This window comes from Lithobates pipiens, unplaced genomic scaffold (genome assembly GCF_037356315.1).
Source record: "Lithobates pipiens isolate NorthernLeopardFrog02 unplaced genomic scaffold, aLitPip1_a1.2 Scaffold_22, whole genome shotgun sequence".
NCBI lineage: Eukaryota > Metazoa > Chordata > Amphibia > Anura > Ranidae > Lithobates > Lithobates pipiens.
The window spans coordinates 171,616,786-171,634,453 of NW_027507784.1; the positions used below are offsets into that span (position 1 = coordinate 171,616,786).

At 42.7% G+C, this 17,668-nt stretch overlaps 1 protein-coding gene across 1 annotated transcript in view; it reads right to left on the minus strand.

The window, feature by feature from the left end:
• LOC143924363 (aldehyde oxidase 1-like) overlaps positions 1-16,907 on the minus strand; it is a 258,253-nt gene extending 241,346 nt beyond the window's left edge. The window contains exons 1-3 of the mRNA XM_077448643.1: positions 16,751-16,907; positions 14,566-14,623; positions 12,434-12,530 (exon numbers count right to left, since the gene is read on the minus strand). Of these exons, the coding sequence (XP_077304769.1) occupies positions 12,434-12,530; positions 14,566-14,623; positions 16,751-16,804 (209 nt within the window). The 5' untranslated portion in view covers positions 16,805-16,907. The remainder of the gene's footprint in view (positions 1-12,433; positions 12,531-14,565; positions 14,624-16,750) is intronic.
• Positions 16,908-17,668: the final 761 nt, after the last annotated feature.

Below are 17,668 nucleotides of genomic sequence, written 5' to 3' on the forward strand. Positions count from 1 at the left end.
CAGTACTGTTCCCAATTGATGAAGGTGCTGCATTGAGGGCTCCCTCCTCCCTGCTGCAGTGGGTGAAGGAATTTATATACCTTGGGGTCCTGATTACCAAAAATCCCTCTGACTATATAGAAAAGAATTTAAAGCCAGTTATGACTACCCTACACACAAAATGCTCAGCTTGGGCAAACCTGCCACTAAACCTACTGGGACGAATCAACCTCCTTAAGATAATGATACTGCCTAAATGTAACTACTTGTTTAGAAACTGTTCTGTATGGGTCCCTGGCTCATTCTTCAAGGAGACTTTTCAAACTTATTTTTGGGCCGCCATGCTGTTCTTGGTCCACTGGTGGTTCCAGGGATCCAGATCTAATGCCGCAGTGTGCCTTGAGGCAAGTTGTCTGGGCTCACTGACTGACCTTTGCAACCTCCCCTACAGGGGCCCGGGGGCATACCCAGAGATTTCAGGACCCACGCACGCGACATGGAGGGTGTGGGTGGCTGCTAGACATCGCTACCTAAATCCAGGCCAATTGTCCCCTGCACAGCCACTCTGGGGAAAACCAACATTGGCACACTTCTGTACTATCCCGGATCCGCAGGTCTGGGTCCGCTATGGCATTACAACTCTGGAGCAGGTAATGCCCTGGGGCGAGTTGATGTCCCTCTCAGAGATGATGACCAAATGCCAGCTACCCCAATGGATGAGATTTAGGTACCTACAACTCAAACATGCATCTAGGGCCCAGTTCCCTCAAAAACCCCTCCTCCAAGCTGATCCCATTGAAGAACTACTAACCTCTGGGGACCTTAATAAACCACTATCTACTTTATATAGCGCACTCCTAGGCAAGGACTCCCCCAAGATAGAGAAACTATGGGAAATATGGCATAGCGTTATACCGACACTAGATAGGGAGGGATGGGAGGACTGCTAGTAATAGAGTCCAAAGACAAACTAATCCAGGTAAAATTCCTTCACAGGATCTACTATACCCTTCAGAGACTTCATCACATTTTCCCAGATAGAGACCCTATGTTCCCCAAATGAAAGACCCAAATAGGTACCTTCCTCCACATGTTTTGGGACTGCCCCATTATAGCGACATTTTGGGCAGCGGTATTTAGCGAGATCAATTCTAGATTATAAATGGCCATCCAAACCTCACCTGCATTTGCCCTACTGGGGGTACATGATGATGAGCCATGTTCCCACCATCACAAACTGCTGATTTCTTATCTTCTGTTTTATGCCAAAAAAAAAAATTCTCCTTAAATGGCTTGATTCTTCCTCACCATCCCTCCCTGCCTGGGAAGCACAGATTGAGGCAGCCTTGCCCATGTATAGGATCACTTATGTGAACCGGGGCTGTCCATGGAAATTTGAAAAGGTGTGGGCTCCATGGACATCTTCCTAATACCCTTCGTTTCATATCCGTAAGGGCTTTAGGGATGGAGTGGGAATACAGAAATTAAGGGACCCATCCTCCTCAATGTACTAGTACAAATGCACTATGGTCTATATCTTGCCTGCACCAGTTTGAGTTATGTCAGTAATTATGCCTAACTCACGTCTACTGTTATGTACTGTGTCAACTGATATACTGTATTTATTCCTTTTATGACAATAAAGCACCTTTGATTCTTAAAAAAAAATATATCACATATCTGATCGAGCAGTACAAAAAATACCCGTTGATCCTGCCAGAAACTCAATTAGGGGATTTACTAGAACTGGAGGGGGCAAAATCTGGTGCAGCTCTGCACAGAAACCAATCAGCTTCCAGGTTTTTTGTCAAAGCTTAACTGTACAAGCTAAATTTAGAAGCCAATTGGCTACCATGCAGAGCTGCACTGGAATTTGCAATATCCAGTTTTTTAATTTTTTTAAATTTTTTACGTTTTTAAGTTTTTTTTAAGTTTTCTTTTAAGTTTAAAGTTTGCCGACCGCCGCACGACGATGTACGTCCTATTTTTGAAGAGGGATATCTCGGTAACGGCAGCAGCTGCTGCCACAACCGAGATATCCATCTCTTCAGGATACAGCGGTCGGCTGTACGATAACGGTGGTCTCCGCGGCAGATTCGCGCGAGATCACCGCTATCGGCGGCGGGAGAGGTGCCACCCCCCTCCCGCCGCCCTCCTGCACCTTCCGCCGCTTACCGGAGCCGTCGGTAGCAGCGGAGGCGATCCGGTCCTCTTCCTAGCTGGGTATAGAGACAAGTGAGGCTAAGATGGCCCCCACTCGTCTCTATACCATAGGAGGGCGGAAGCGACGTCAAAACGTCACTTCCGCCCATACCTCTTAAAGGTATATTTTTTTTTTTTTTTGCATTTTAGCCCAAATATGAGATCTGAGGACTTTTTGACCCCAGATCTCATATTTAAGAGGACCTGTCATGCTTTTTTCTATTACAAGGGATGTTTACATTCCTTGTAATAGGAATAAAAGTGATCCATTTTTTTTTTTTTTTAAAACAGTGTAAAAATAAATAAAATCAATTAAAATAAATAAGAAAAAAAAAAGTTTTTTAAAAACACCCCGTCACGACGAGCTTGCGCACAGAAGCGAGCGCATACGTGAGTAGCACCCGCATATGAAAACGGTGGTCAAACCACGCATGTGAGGTATCGCCGCGATCGGTAGAGTGAGAGCAATAATTCTAGCCCTAGACCTCCTCTGTAACGCAAAAAATGCAACCTGTAGAATTTTTTAAATGTCGCTTATGGAGATTTTTGAGGCTAAAAGTTTGACGCCATTCCACGAGCGGGCGCAATTTTGAAGCGTGACATGTTGGGTATCAATTTACTCGGCGTACCATTATCTTTCACAATATAAAAAAAATTGCGCTAATTTTACTGTTGTCTTATTTTTTTATTCAAAAAAGTGAATTTTTTCCAAAAAAGGTGCGCTTGTAAGACCGCTGCGCAAATACGGTGTGAAAAAAAGTATTTCAATGACCGCCATTTTATTCTCTAGGGTGTTAGAAAAAAAAACAATATAAAATGTTTGGGGGTTCTAAGTAATTTTCTAGCAAAAAAAAACAGTTTTAAACATGTAAACACCAAGTCTGAAAAAGAGGCCTGGTCCTTAAGTGGTTAAGTAAAATCCCTAGGGAGTTCTAACTTACTGTAGTGAGCTGAGAATGCCATGCGGAATACCCAAACATCAGCCCTGATACAGAAACCCTCTTCCTTTACGGTATGGAGATTAGGGATGAGCTTCGAGTTCGAGTTGAACTCATGTTCGACTCGAACATTGCCTGTTCGCCTGTTCAGCGAACAGTGAACAATTTGGGCTGTTCGCTGCAAATTCGAAAAGCCGAAACACCCTGTACAAGTCTATGGGAGAAATCTAAAGTGCTAATTTTAAAGGCTAATATGCAAGTTACTGTCCTAAAAAGTGTTTGGGGACCTGGGTCCTGCCCCAGGGGACATGGATTAATGCAAAAAAAAGTTTTAAAAATGGCCATTTTTTCAGGAGCAGTGATTTTAATAATGATTAAAGTGAAACAATAAAAGTGTGATATTCCTTTAAATTTCGTAACTAGGGGGTGTCTATAGTATGCCTGTGAAGGGGCGCATGTTTCCCGTGCTTAGAACTGTCCCTGCACAAAGTGTCATTTGTGCAGGAAAAAAAGTCTTTTAAAATCACTTGCGGCTATATTGGCGGCTCCCGTAATACAGAGAACACTCAATAAGTGTTCTCTGTATTAGCTGACAATTCATTCATTCATTCATAAAAAAAAAAAAGCGTGGGGGTTCCCCTAAATTCAATTACCAGGCCCTTCAGGTCTGGTATGGATATTAAGGGGAACCCTGTGTCAAATTAAAAATTTTTTTTTTACGTGGGGGTCCCCCTAAATATCCATACCAGACCCTTTATCCGAGCACGCAACCTGGCAGGTCGCAGGAAAAGAGGGGGGGACGAGAGAGTGCCCCTCCCCCCTTTTGAACCGTACCAGGCCACATGCCCTCAACATTGGGAGGATGCTTTGGGGGTCTGTGACCCCTCAAAGCACCATGTCCCCATGTTGATGTGGAGAAGGGCCTCATCCCCACAACCCTGAGCGGTGGTTGTGGGGGTCTGCAGGCGGGGGGCTTATCAGAATCTGGAAGTCCCCTTTAACAAGGGGACCCCCAGATCCCGCCACCCCCCCATTTGAAATGGTAAGGGGGTACAAAAGTACCCCTACCATTTCACAAAGAAAGTGTAAAAATGGTTAAATAAGACAAACACACTTTTGAAAAATTCCTTTATTAAAAATAAAAAAATTAAAAAAAAGATTCCAGTGGTGCTAATCCACTCTTGCTATCCAGCGATGGATGACGCTGGTGAGGGGAGCCAGGGATTCCCTACTGACGTATGGGTGACCCCGTCCCCTCTGATGTAACGGAAACCTGCGTTACATCAGAGGGGGGCGGGGTCACCCATACGTCACTGTGGAACTCCATAGCTTTCCTCACCAGCGTCAGAGGGGGCAGGGTCAGGTGACAGGTGGCCCCGCCCTCCTAATATGAGAAACGTCAGAGCTGGGATCCCCGCAGTGTCTCCGCAGTGGAGACAGAAGACGGATGTATGGACAGCGCTGCACTGAGAGATCCCCCGTCGCTGGATATGATCATCCATCGCTGGATAGCAAGAGTGGATTAGCACCGCTGGAATCTTTTTTTACATTTTTTTTATTTTTAATAAAGGAATTTTTCAAAAGTGTGTTTGTCTTATTTAACCATTTTTACACTTTCTTTGTGAAATGGTAGGGGTACTTTTGTACCCCCTTACCATTTCAAACAGGGGGGGTGGGATCTGGGGGTCCCCTTGTTAAAGGGGGCTTCCAGATTCTGATAAGCCCCCCGCCCGCAGACCCCCACAACCACCGCTCAGGGTTGTGGGGATGAGGCCCTTCTCCACATCAACATGGGGACATGGTGCTTTGAGGGGTCACAGACCCCCAAAGCATCCTCCCAATGTTGAGGGCATGTGGCCTGGTACGGTTCAGGAGGGGGGGGCGCTCTCTCGTCCCCCCCTCTTTTCCTGCGGCCTGCCAGGTTGCGTGCTCGGATAAAGGGTCTGGTATGGATATTTGACACAGGGTTCCCCTTAATATCCATACCAGACCTGAAGGGCCTGGTAATTGAATTTAGGGGAACCCCCGCTTTTTTTTTTTTTTTTTTTTTAATCAATGAATGAATTGTCGGCTAATACAGAGAACACTCATTGAGTGTTCTCTGTATTACGGGAGCCGACAATATAGCCGCAAGTGATTTTAAAAGACTTTTTTTCCTGCACAAATTACACTTTGTGCAGGGATAGTTCTAAGCATGGGAAACATACTATAGACACCCCCCAGTTACGAAATTTAAATATGCGGTGCATACTAGCTCATTATGCCTTTTGCTTTGCAGGTTTAAAAAAAAAAAAATGTGCGGGTTTACTACCAGGGCGTGTTCGCATACGACATGCAGAGATTGGACAGTGTCTCACTGCCTGTGATTAGCGCAGCGCTGCACGACTTCCTGGTGGGGTCTGCACGTGGCATATGCGAACACGCCGGAGCTCATCCTTATTCAGCTCACAGTCAGGCTCTTTACTGCCACCTGTGGCTGATTCCTGCATATGCACCCTTCGTGTGTACTGCCAGTACTATATTTTGGATTTCAGCTCCCCTCGTGTCTCACAGGGACGTGTAGAAACAAGACCTTGGACTAGGAAGATCACCTTACAAGTGGGCACTGTGAGTACAAGTGAAGGGAGGAGACGTTTGTGTTTGTGTACGGGGGGCAGCTGAGTGTGTACAGGTGTGTGTGTGGGGGGGGGCAGCTGAGTGTGTATAGGTGTGTGTGTGTGTGTGTGGGGGGGGGGTGCAGCTGAATGTGTTCAGGTGTGTGTGTGGGGGGGAGGCAGCTGAGTGTGTACAGGTGTGTGTGTGTGTGTGTGTGTGTGTGTGTAGGGGAAGCTGAGTGTGTACAGATGTGTGTGGGGGATACAGCTGAATGTGTTCAGGTGTGTGTGTGTGGGGGGAGGCAGCTGAGTGTGTACAGGTGCGGGGGGAAGCTGAATGTCTATGGGTATGTTGGGGGCTGAGTGCCTAGAGGTGTGAGGGGGGCTTAGTGCATAGAGGTGTGAGGGGGATGAGTGCATAGAGGTTTGGGGGGGGGGGTGAGTGCATAGAGGTGTGAGGGGCTGAGTACATAGAGGTGTGAGGGGGGCTGAATGCATAGAGGTGTGAGGGGGACTGAGTGCATAAAGGTGTGAGGGGGGGCTGAGTGCATAGAGTTTTGGGGGGGTGAGTACATAGAGGTATGAGGGGGGCTGAGTCCATAGAGGTGTGAGGGGGACTGAGTGCGTAGAGGTGTGAGGGGCCAAATGCTCTAGGTACACCAATGATAGTACCTCATGGTTGGTATCAGTGGAAGGAATAGTGCTCCATCATTGGTCTTAGCAGGAGGAATAATGCCCCATGGTTGAAATCAGTGGGAGGAATAGTGTGCCATCATTAATATTAGCAGGAGGAATAGTTCCCCATCATTGACCTTAGCAAGAGGAATAGTGCCAGTAGGAGGAATGGAGCCTCATTAATGTCAATTGGAGGAACAGTGTCCCAAGGGCCAGATACATGGGGACATGGTGCTTTGAGAGGTCACAGACCCCCAAAGCATCCTCCCAATGTTGAGGGCATGTGGCCTAGTACGGTTCAGGAGGGGGGGTGCTCTCTTGTCCCCCCCTCTTTTCTTGCGGCCTGCCAGGTTGCATGCTCGGAGAAAGGGTCTGGTATGGATTTTTAGGGGGACCCCACGTCAGATTTTTTTTTTATTTGATGCGGGGTTCCCCTTAATATCCATACCAGACCTGAAGGGTCTGGTATGGATATTTAGGGGGACCCCCACGTCAATTTTTTTTTTAATTTGACACGGGGTTCCCCTTAATATCCATACCAGACCTGAAGGGCCTGGTAATTGCATTTAGGGGATTTAAGTGCTGGCTTTGGGCAGTGTGAAAGAAAGAGACACTCTCAGCTTAGACAACTGCAGCCAGAAACCCTGCTGGGAAGCCATAGTCCAGTGTGAATCATGTGTCCGGGTTTCAGGCAGCCTGAAACCCAGACGCATGATTCCAAACCTGAACTGTCCGGGTGAATCTCGGACAGGTGGCAAACCTTGGTGGTGCCAGTGTCCAGCCTAACCATGTGCTAGCTGCTCTTAGAGAATAATAGTCTGCTAACAAGAGTTGTGCAGGAGGACACTGAAGTAGTTTACAAAGAGTGTATTTAATCGCAATAGCAATTTTGCGATATTCTACTGGCCATCCAATATTTCCCATACCCAATCCAAGTTAAATTTCCTCAATAAAATAACAAAAGCAGAGCAACGCACTGTTTATTGTCTTGGAGTGTCTGGGAAGTGAATGCCGGGCCGGGCAGGGTGACAGGTGGGCTACATCACTTAGCAGCCCTTACGCGGGTACCGCTACACATACTTTACATCAGGGATATGCAATTAGTGGACCTCCAGCTGTTGCAAAACTACAGGTCCCATAATGCCTCTGCCTCTGGGTGTCATGCTTGTGGCTGTCAGAGTCTTGCTATGCCTAATGGGACTTGTAGTTCTGCAACAGCTGGAGGTCCGCTAATTGCATATCCCTGCTTTACATAATGCGCTTTATTCTCACATATGTTAATTAAAGCTTTCATCATAATAACTCGTAGTGCTTTGTTCCTGGAGAAGGGTGTGATTCTTACTGCAGCAGCCAGGACAGGCGTTGGTCTCAGAAGTGATTTGAACAAAGCTTACACAATAAACTTTGCTTGCATGCATATAATTTAACCACTTGCCACCCAGACCAATTCTGACATTTCTCTCCTACATGTAAAAATCATCATTCTTTGCTAGAAAATTACATAGAACCCCCAAACATGATATATGTTTTTTTATCACAGACCCTAGAGAATACAACGGCGGTCCTTGCAACTTTTTATCTCGTACGGTATTCTTCGAACGCATTTTTTTTTTGGAACAAAAACAGTTTCATGCTTAAAAAACAACAACAGAAAAAACAGTAACATTAGCCCAATTTTTTTGTATAATGTGAAAGATGAAGTTACGCTGAGTAAATAGATAACTAACATGTCACGCTTCAAAATTGCACAAGCTCGTGGAATGGCAGTATACTTCAATACTGCCCATAGGCGATGCTTTAAATTGTTTTACTTTTGTTACATGTTTTGAGCTACAGAGGACGTCTAGGGCTGGAATTATTGCTCTTGCTCTAACGTTCTCAGCGATACCTCACATGTGTGGTTTGAACACCGTTTTCATATGTGGGTGGGACTTGAGTATGCGTTCGCTTCTGCATGCAAGCACACAGGGACAGGGGCACTTTAAAAAAATAAATATTTTTTTGATTGTTAATTTTACTTTCAATTTTTTGGTTTGACACTTAAAAAAAAAAAAGTAATTTTCATCACTTTTATTCCTGTTACAGGGAATGTAAACATCCTTTGTAATAGGAATATGGCATGATCAGTCCTCTTTACAGTGAGATATAGGGTCAATAAGACCCCACATCTCACCTCTAGGTTGGGACAGCTGAAATAAAAAATAAAAAAAAACTATCTTAGCTTCCCAGCCGAGGCGGTGCCGTTTGTTTGAACGCATATGCGTGACTTAATAACATCGCGCCTGGCCTCCGAACGATCATAGAGACTCCGGCGGCCATCTGGTCTGCCAGAAATCTCTATTATAAACATCCAGGGCCGGCGGATCTTTTTTCCGACTCACCAATGGTAGCAGTGAGTCGGTAGAAGCACTGGAGGGCAGTGGGAGGGGGGGGGGGGACTTCCCCACTCGCCACCCATAAGATCGATCAAGCGTCTGACTAGCCACTATGATCATTCTTATGGTGTAGGGAATCGCCAGCTGAAAAAGACAATATCTGAATGATGCCGATAGCTGCAGACATCATTCATATATACAGGCTCAAAGTCAAGGACGTCTATGATGGCTGGCGTGCAGGAAGTGGTTAAGGTCTACATGACCTGCTATAAAAGGTTTCAAAGGTAACATTGGTGTCTTTAACCACCAGCTCTGGAAGATTTACCCCCCTTCATGACCAGGCCGACCATGCAACACTGTACTGAAATAAAATGGATGTCCTTTTTTCCCCCACAAATAGAGCTTTCTTTTGGTGGTATTTGATCACCTCTGCGGTTTTTATTTTTTTGAGCTATAAACAAAAAAAGACCAACATTTTGGAAAAAAAACAAAACAATATTTTTTACTTTTTGCTATAAAACACATGTAAAATATAAAATAAATAAATAAATATCAAATTTCTTCATCAATTTAGACCAAAATGTATTCTGCTACATATTTTTGCAAACAAACCCTCCAATAAGCATATATTGATTGGTTTGTGTAAAAATTATAGCATCTGCAAACTATAGGATATATTTTTGGAATTTTTATTTAAGTTTTACTAGTAATGGCTGCGATCAGCGACTTAGAGCAGGACTGTGATGTCGCGGCAGACAAATTGGACACCTGACACTTTTTTGGGAATCAGTGACACCAATACAGTGATCAGTGCTAAAAATATGCACTGTCACTGTACTAATGACACTGGCAGGGAAGGGAGTTAACATCTAGGGTGATGAAGGGGTTAAATGTGTTGCCAACATATGTTACTGTGTGTGTGCTGTTTTTACTAAGCAATGTGCTATATTTTACTTCCTGGTTTGCAGGAAGAAAAAAACAGCACATTGCTACTGTCAGAAGAGAGCCATGTGTATGTTTACCTGTGTGCTCTCTTTGGTAATGTCCGGAGCCAATCATTGGGTGCCAGCAGCTGCTGATTGGTTGGTGCTACAGCAAATCACAGGACAGTCAGGGAGCTCTCTACCCTGGTGCACGGATCACATACTAGGTACGTGATCCAGCGTAGAGTGAATGCCCCTAGTATATGTGATGTGGGTGGACGTAAAGCGATTATACTAAACCCTGCAGATCTCCTTGGATCTTAGGCCAAGGCTCTATTATACAAGATTTAACAGTTCACGCAGCACTTTACAACATAAGGGAGACAGTACAGGTACAATACACTAATATACAAGATGGTTAAGAGGACCCTGCTCATAATAGATTACAATCTTATATGGTGGGGCTAGTGGTAAAAAAAGGTAATAACTATAATTGATGAGGTAATGGAAGAATTAACAGTTAAGTTGTAAGGTGAAGGCAGGATAGGCTTCCCTGAAGAGATGCGTTTTTAGGGATCACCTAAAAAATAGCCAGTGTAGGAAATAGAGAGATTGAGGTAGAGAGTTCTAGAGGATGGGAGAGGGGGAGATAGCAGGATGTCTTGGGAGGAGTAGAGAGGACGGTTTGGGTGATATTTTTAGACAAGATTGGTGATGTAGCTTAGGGCAGAGGTATGAATGGCTTTAAATGTGGTTGTTAGAATTTTTAATTAATTCACTGGGCAATCGGAAGCCAGTGGAGGGATTGGCAGAAAGGGGAGGCAGACATGGAGCGGTTGGTAGGTAGATAAGTGTGGCAGCAGCATTCATGATAGTCTGCATAGAGGTAGGCCTAGGAGAGGGGAATTACAATAGTAATGGTGATAGGGAAGGGAGTGAATGAGTAGCTTGGTGGTTTTATTCATATAAAAAAAGGGTGCATTATAGAGATGTTATGGCGGTAAAGTCTATATGTTTTTGACGATAAGATTTGGGGCTAAAAGGAAAGGTCAGAGTCTAGATTACACCTAGTACCCTGGCATGAGGGGGGGGGGGGGACTGATAGTTGTAATATTGATCTTTCTGGGAAGGCCAGGGAGGAGGGCATGAGCCCATGAAGGAGTATTACAAGGTTGGTTTTTAGAAAGATTTAGTTTGAGGAAGGTGTATGACATCCATGTTGATATGTTGGTTAGTAATGTGAGAGGAGACTGAAGAAGTGAGGTGAGGAGTAGATATAGATTTGGGTATCATTGACATAGAGATGGTATTGGAAGCCATGGGAGGTTAGCAAGTGACCAAGAGAGGAGGTGTAGATGGAGAGGAGAAGGGGGCCCAAGAACAGAGCCTTGGAAAGCCACTACAAAAACAGAAGTGGAGAAGAGGAGATAGTTGAAGGAGTGCTCAGCTAGGAGGAGAACCAAGAAAGCAGAATCTTGGAGGCCAGGAAGTAGAGTTTAATGAGGAGAAGAGGGTGGTCAACAGTATCAAAGAACACAGAAAGGTCTAGTAGTAAGAGTATGGAGTAGTGTCCATTGCTTTTAGCAGTGGGGCAGTGTCTGTGGAGTGCAGTGAGCAAAAGCCAGAATGTAAGCATCAAAAAAGCCGTTTTCAGTGAGGTTTTAGCACAGATGGTTGTAGACTATGGTGTTGATTTACTAAAACTGGAGAGTGCAAAATCTGATGCAGCGCTGATTTGAAACCAGTCAGCTTCCAGGTTTCATTGTCAAAGCTTAACTGAACAAGCAAGTTAGATGCTAATTGGCTACTATGCACAGCTACACCAAGTTTTGCACTCTCCAATTTTAGTAAATCAACCCCTAAGTGTTCTAAAAGTTTAGAAGCAAATGGGAGCAAGGAGATAGGTCTTAAGCTGTTCAGGTTGGTGGGGTCCAGTTAGGGCTTTTTAAGTATCCTCTATTTGGTAATGAAATATTAATTTTGCATGGAATTGTTCATAAATACATTACCACTCTCCACAGTGGTACACTTTTAGGTGCAAGAATTGCTACAGGCTTTGGTTTAGCAGTTACTCCACAAGGGTCCTATATGCAGGCTCAGAGTCCTATACTTTACTTATAGGGTTCCTTTATACCACAGTGCATGTACTTCTGTTTTACTCTTCTGTATGCTGTGCTGTATTGTTCTGTATTCCACACCACCTCATTCTGAAATCTGCACTGTACATTCCCAAAGCAACACCTCCTCATTCTGTACACTGTGCGATACATTCCCTGTTTTGCACCAAATCATTCTGTATGCTGTGCAATCCCTAATAAGCCAATATTCAACACAAAAGTAAACAACTACTACTCCTTTCTGCGCTGCACATGCTACATTTCCCTTTTTGTTGAGAAAGGGGGCCCAACCTATGATCTTGCACGCAGGCCCATTCTATGATTTTCTGAAATGTATAGGTGTACCTGTTCTTCCTTTAGAGAAATATTGGTATTTATTTAGCAGGTCAGCGCTGCATAGTTTAACGTGAGATTGTGTATTCCCATTCTAGGGATTGATATACAGCTGCTTCGCCTGCATTTTCACCCCAGGGCTGGTGACATTAATTACTTGATAGGTAGCCACCCAATTCCTAAGTAAATACTCCATAAATCTAGATCTGATATCATAAGGGCTGGAGAATGTGCTTTAAACACATAAAACAGTGCTTCTAATATATAAAATTAATAGGATTTAGATGTAAAGGATACAGGATTTTCTTGGAAATCGGATGAATAGTTGACACCATAATTGTGCAGGCACCACAGCCACCTCCACCACAGCCATACTTCGTGCCAGTTAAGCGCACTGTAGAATCAGTTAAGGCCAATATTACAGTATATTAAAAAAAATTCATAGACATTTCAGCAGGCAAATTGTGTCAGAACTGATTCTCTCCCCAAAGTTTAAGGGGGAATGTAAAAGCAACTTGAAGCAGGTTGATGCATCTTAGAGGGTCAACTGCAGGTCAGATGCACTTGTCAATGAACACAAATTTCAATCAACCCAATTTACACCTAGCTTTTAGATCAAGATACACATGGAAGGGAAATGCATTGTATTTAATTTGCTGTACATAAACCTTCCATGTGTACCTTGCTGTAAAGGCTAGCTATAAATTTGGGTGGTTGCCATTTTTGTTTCCCTTGCTGCACAGGTGGTGCACAGACATCAAATGCTTTCATCTGCCATTGTACTCTGCTAGACTTCTGGTGTGTCATTGTGCCTTTGAGGAATGTGCTTCTTCCAGGCACACCTGCCCTTAATGTATCCATTGTTATATATGCTCCAACATGGGGACTCTCAAAGAATAGAGTTAAGCCTAGTACACAAGGGCCGAATGTCGGGTGACATTGGCCGGTTCAATAAAAACCGTCCAACATTCAGAACACAAAAGAACAGCAGGGGAGATTGCTTCACTAATGTCAGATCATCAGTATTTTTCTGTTCAACCCAGCGGGTGTGTACCAGGCTTAAGGGCCGCACTATGCAGAGGGGCCTTGACCTACCTGTAAATTAACTTTGAATGATTTCAGAAGCTTTTTAAACCCATTCTCTAATGCCAGCAGAATGCACATCAAAGAAAGCTGCATTTGCCCATCAACGCAAGTCATAGAAGGTAGAAAAAATTCCAAGAGAAACTCTTAATGGGCTTTCAATAAAGTCATTGTTTGACTAACAGTGCCAAGCTAATCACTGATCTTCTGTGGATATAGGCTGCCTTAACCCCCCCCCCCCCCCCTCGTCTCTTCATGTATTCCCAAACAGATTCAATGTTGATATCAGTAATCTTTGGGGATCAAACCATCACTGTCAGAACTCCTTGTTCTTCTTTATGCTGAAGATAGTTCTTAACCACATTGGCTGTAATTGGGACCAATCATATGCCTCCCTGATGGTATGACATGATGGATAAGCATCTGCCAAGTTAAAAACTGTGCAAGTGTATCTAGAAGAATTGATGCTGTTTGGAAGGCAAAGGGTGGTCACACCAAAATAATTAATTGATTTTCTCTTCTGTTCATTTACTTTCAAATAAAAATAAACTATTAACACTTCTGAAAGCAGTCGTAATTTACAGCATTTTTTGGCACCTGCCTAAAACTTTTGCACAGTACTGTGTGTAATATATATATATATATATATATATATATATATATATATATATATATATATATGTACACACACACACGTTTTACAGGTGTAAACAAAAAAACAGGATTTTTTTTCCTAAGGAACCTGCAGATCACGGGTGGAATCACAGACTCCTGCAGACTCTCAGCATAGTTGTCTGCTCTTACAGGTAGTCAGTTACCTGAGAGCAGGAATATGAAGGTCCGTGCAGGACTGAGCTGACACTGGGTGCAGGGAAAAGTTCCCCCCACTCGCTGTCATGGGGGAGGTTTGAAGGAGCAGCGAACAGATTGAAGGAGCTGGAATATGTTACTTGTTCCAAAGGTGAACTTAAATTTAAACCTTTATCATTATTTTATAGTCTGCACATCCAGCTTTTGTAGTGCAAAAAATTGGAATCGGTTGTCGAAAGCACCATACCAACGATCAGAAAATCGTCAGGTCGTTCGTTGGATGAAATTTTACTTACGATTTTTGTATCGTGTGTTCGGGCCTTTAGTGGTTGTCCCTGGCTTCAATGCTTGAGTCACAAACCATGAACACAGACCATGGTCAACATGACAGTCAAACTGAATTTTGAGAAAAAAAATAAAAATGCAAGTGTGTGATGTATGTAAGAGGTGCTCATCTGATTACTATATACAAATTAGATGCATTTTTTGTTCCATATCAGACCAATAAATTCTATTACCATTTCAAAAAAGGATACATTTCTTTCTCAGGTAGGGAAGCAGCAAGACCTCCGGATCAGGATTTTTTTCCACTATCTAGGCAAGAAAGAATTAGAGATGACATTTCTATAATGCATTACATTTAGGGGCCACTTTACTAATAGCTTATTTTTAAAAAGTGTTAGCTTTTTCACCAAAATGTTCAATTCATATACTGATATACATGGTGGTACTACTGGTGGTACTACTGGTGAGTAATTTTAATTACATGTGTAATATTCTACCACTGCAAAACCTTTAATTTTCCTCAAATCAGCATTTAATCGCCTCTCTCTCCCTCAGTGTGTGGCTTCCTTATCAAAAACCATGCACAAATGCACATTTATACTACTTACACAAAAACAAATTTTGTAGTCATAAGAAATAGCAAATAAAACAACAGAATGTAGTGAATTGACCACCGACTTTACATATCACCATTAATGGAAATACTACAGATTTCTTAAACCCTCAATTGCATCTGGAGTTTTAAATGAGATATCAGGTGGAAAAAAAAAAACACCATCAGACCTTCAGTCTGATCACATGAGTTGGTCATAAACAGCCCAATTAAGAGCATTTTTTTTTCAATTTTGGAATGTGGAAGATTAGACGTATATACCCACACTTTAAAAATCAACCAGCAACTGTAAGGCCAGGGGGACGCTATATCATATCTATTGGACCTGCCCTCTACTCATCCCCTACTGGCAGACCGTACACTCCCTGCTTCAATCCATCTTTGAGACTGGGGTGCCCCTCGATCCGAAAATCTTTCTCCTGGGCCTTCCACCTGCCTCCTTCTCTAAGCTCTCCAAAAGTCTCTTGGCCCACATACTGACTGCAGCACAATGTATGGTAGCCCTGAGGTGGAAGAGGAAAGAGCCCCCCTCACTATTCGAGCTGCACTCCAGGATCAGAGGTGTTAAAAGAATGGAGTATTTGACGGCCTCATTAAACAACGCTCTTGATAAACATAATGGAGTATGGGAGCCCTGGGTGCGGTTGGAGATCCCTGTGGTGTAACACTCCGTAGGTTATGGGTTTGCGAAGACCATCGGTAACTAGGGCAGATGCTTTTCGGGTGGCACGGGGTTCTAGGGGCAGGCGCTGCCGTGTCTTTTTCTCTCTTCTTCACTACGTTCTACCCCTTCTCTTTTCCATTTCACCCTCTCTTGTTGTAGAGACAACTAATGCGTTGTCTCTACAATCTCCGGAAGGTCGGAAGATGTTCTTATCTAGATCGAACTTTGTCACCGGCCAACATATCTGTTGAATTTGAACCAGAAATACTTGTTTTACAGCAAAATGTACTGCCCTGTACCTTGTGTTGGTATGTCTTTTTTCTCAGAAAATATATAAAAAATGTTAGTTCTCAAAAAAAAATCAACCAGCAGTCTCTATTTAAAGAACCATTATGCCAATGCTATGCATTTTTAAATTTGCTGCATCTGACAAAATCCTATCCAATTGGACAGAGCAACCAAGTTTTTATTTTTTTAAATGCAAAAACATCACAATGCAGAACAATACCATGAGCAATTTTAAGAAGCCATTAAAATGTGCATTCTAGTACAGAGGAGATTTTTCATAGCACTGTCAAGCTAGTAAAATCACTACTGGTTAGTGGCAAGTAGCACAGGGTTGCACTTGCAATTAATTGCTAGACATATTACACTTGTATCATCTATTAGTATTTATTATATGGAGTTAATTGCTACTGCATTCTACTTATGCAGCTTATGCCACAAAGAGCAATTTACCAATTTTACCTTATATACAAAAAATTGTAATTGTATTTTTAGATAAAAAAAAAAAAAAATTAATTTTAGATAATAGCTTATTTTGATGCAGTTCTTTACATCTTAGGAATGGCTTCAGAAATTGGGAACTAATACGCTTGTAGACCATGGCAACAAAAATGATTTATCATTAAAAAAAAATGTAAAAAATAACACCCCCCCCCCCCCCCCACACACACACCCACACCCACACCACCCTTTGATTTGGTTTGCATACAGTTATACTAGGATATAGATATAGTCTGATATTTATGCAAATAATTTGCTCTCCAAGTTTCTCATAACAAAATCACAACACGTGCAATTAAATAAAAAATATTTTGTGTAAGTTATTGTGATGTCAATTCTGTCTCAATTAGTGTCCATTACTATTTTTACCTACCTTTTTTCCATTTACATAGAAAATCAGATCATCTGAAGCCTGTGAGTGAGCCATTAGAATTCTATCCAGCTCTGCAAAGATGTGTTGTACAATTAATTTCAAACCTCAGGCAGCTTTCTTATACTAACCAAAAGAAATCAGAGGCAGGAGAACTATTTTGTAAGTCTGTAAACTCACCAAACTGGTTATCACATTTCAACAACTGTCAAATCTATATTCATTTCTATTTTATTTCGTAATTTGACACGGCCTGCCAAATGCAATAGAAAAGTCTGCTGAAGATCAGGGCAGAATCTTGCTGGTTTAAGTGATTAGTAATCACTTAAGCATTAACTTAACATTAAGCTATTTATTAATTAAATGAGTAGCCCTGTGTAAACCTATCATGAGAAAAGCATGAAAGCTTTGATGACCCCCCTCCACTTTTTTTTTAATGTGCTAGGTGTCTGACTGTCACAGTGATTCAATTATTTTGACACTCTGTTTGGAACAAGTATATAATGACTTTTGCCATTTCTGATCTTTATACTTGTTCCGGGTCAGTGATCCAGAAACATTTGTGGGTTATGCCGCGTACACACGGTGGGATTTTCCGACAGGAAATGTTCGATGGGAGATTGTTGTTGGAAATTCCGACTGTGTGTAGGCTCCATTGGACAAAATTTGAGATCTGGATCTGGATCTCAAAATTTCCGACAACAAAATCTGTTCTCGTAAATTACGATCATGTGTACACAATTACGACGCACAAAGTTCCACATGTGCTCTGAATCAATTACGAGATGGAAGCACTCGGTCTGGTAAAACTAGCGTTCGTAATGGAGATTCGTACATTCGTCACGCTGCAAATTTTTAAATCTTTTAATGCAGCACATTCTCTTCTTTTTATAATGCTAGCATAATGAAGTTGTTTTGCTG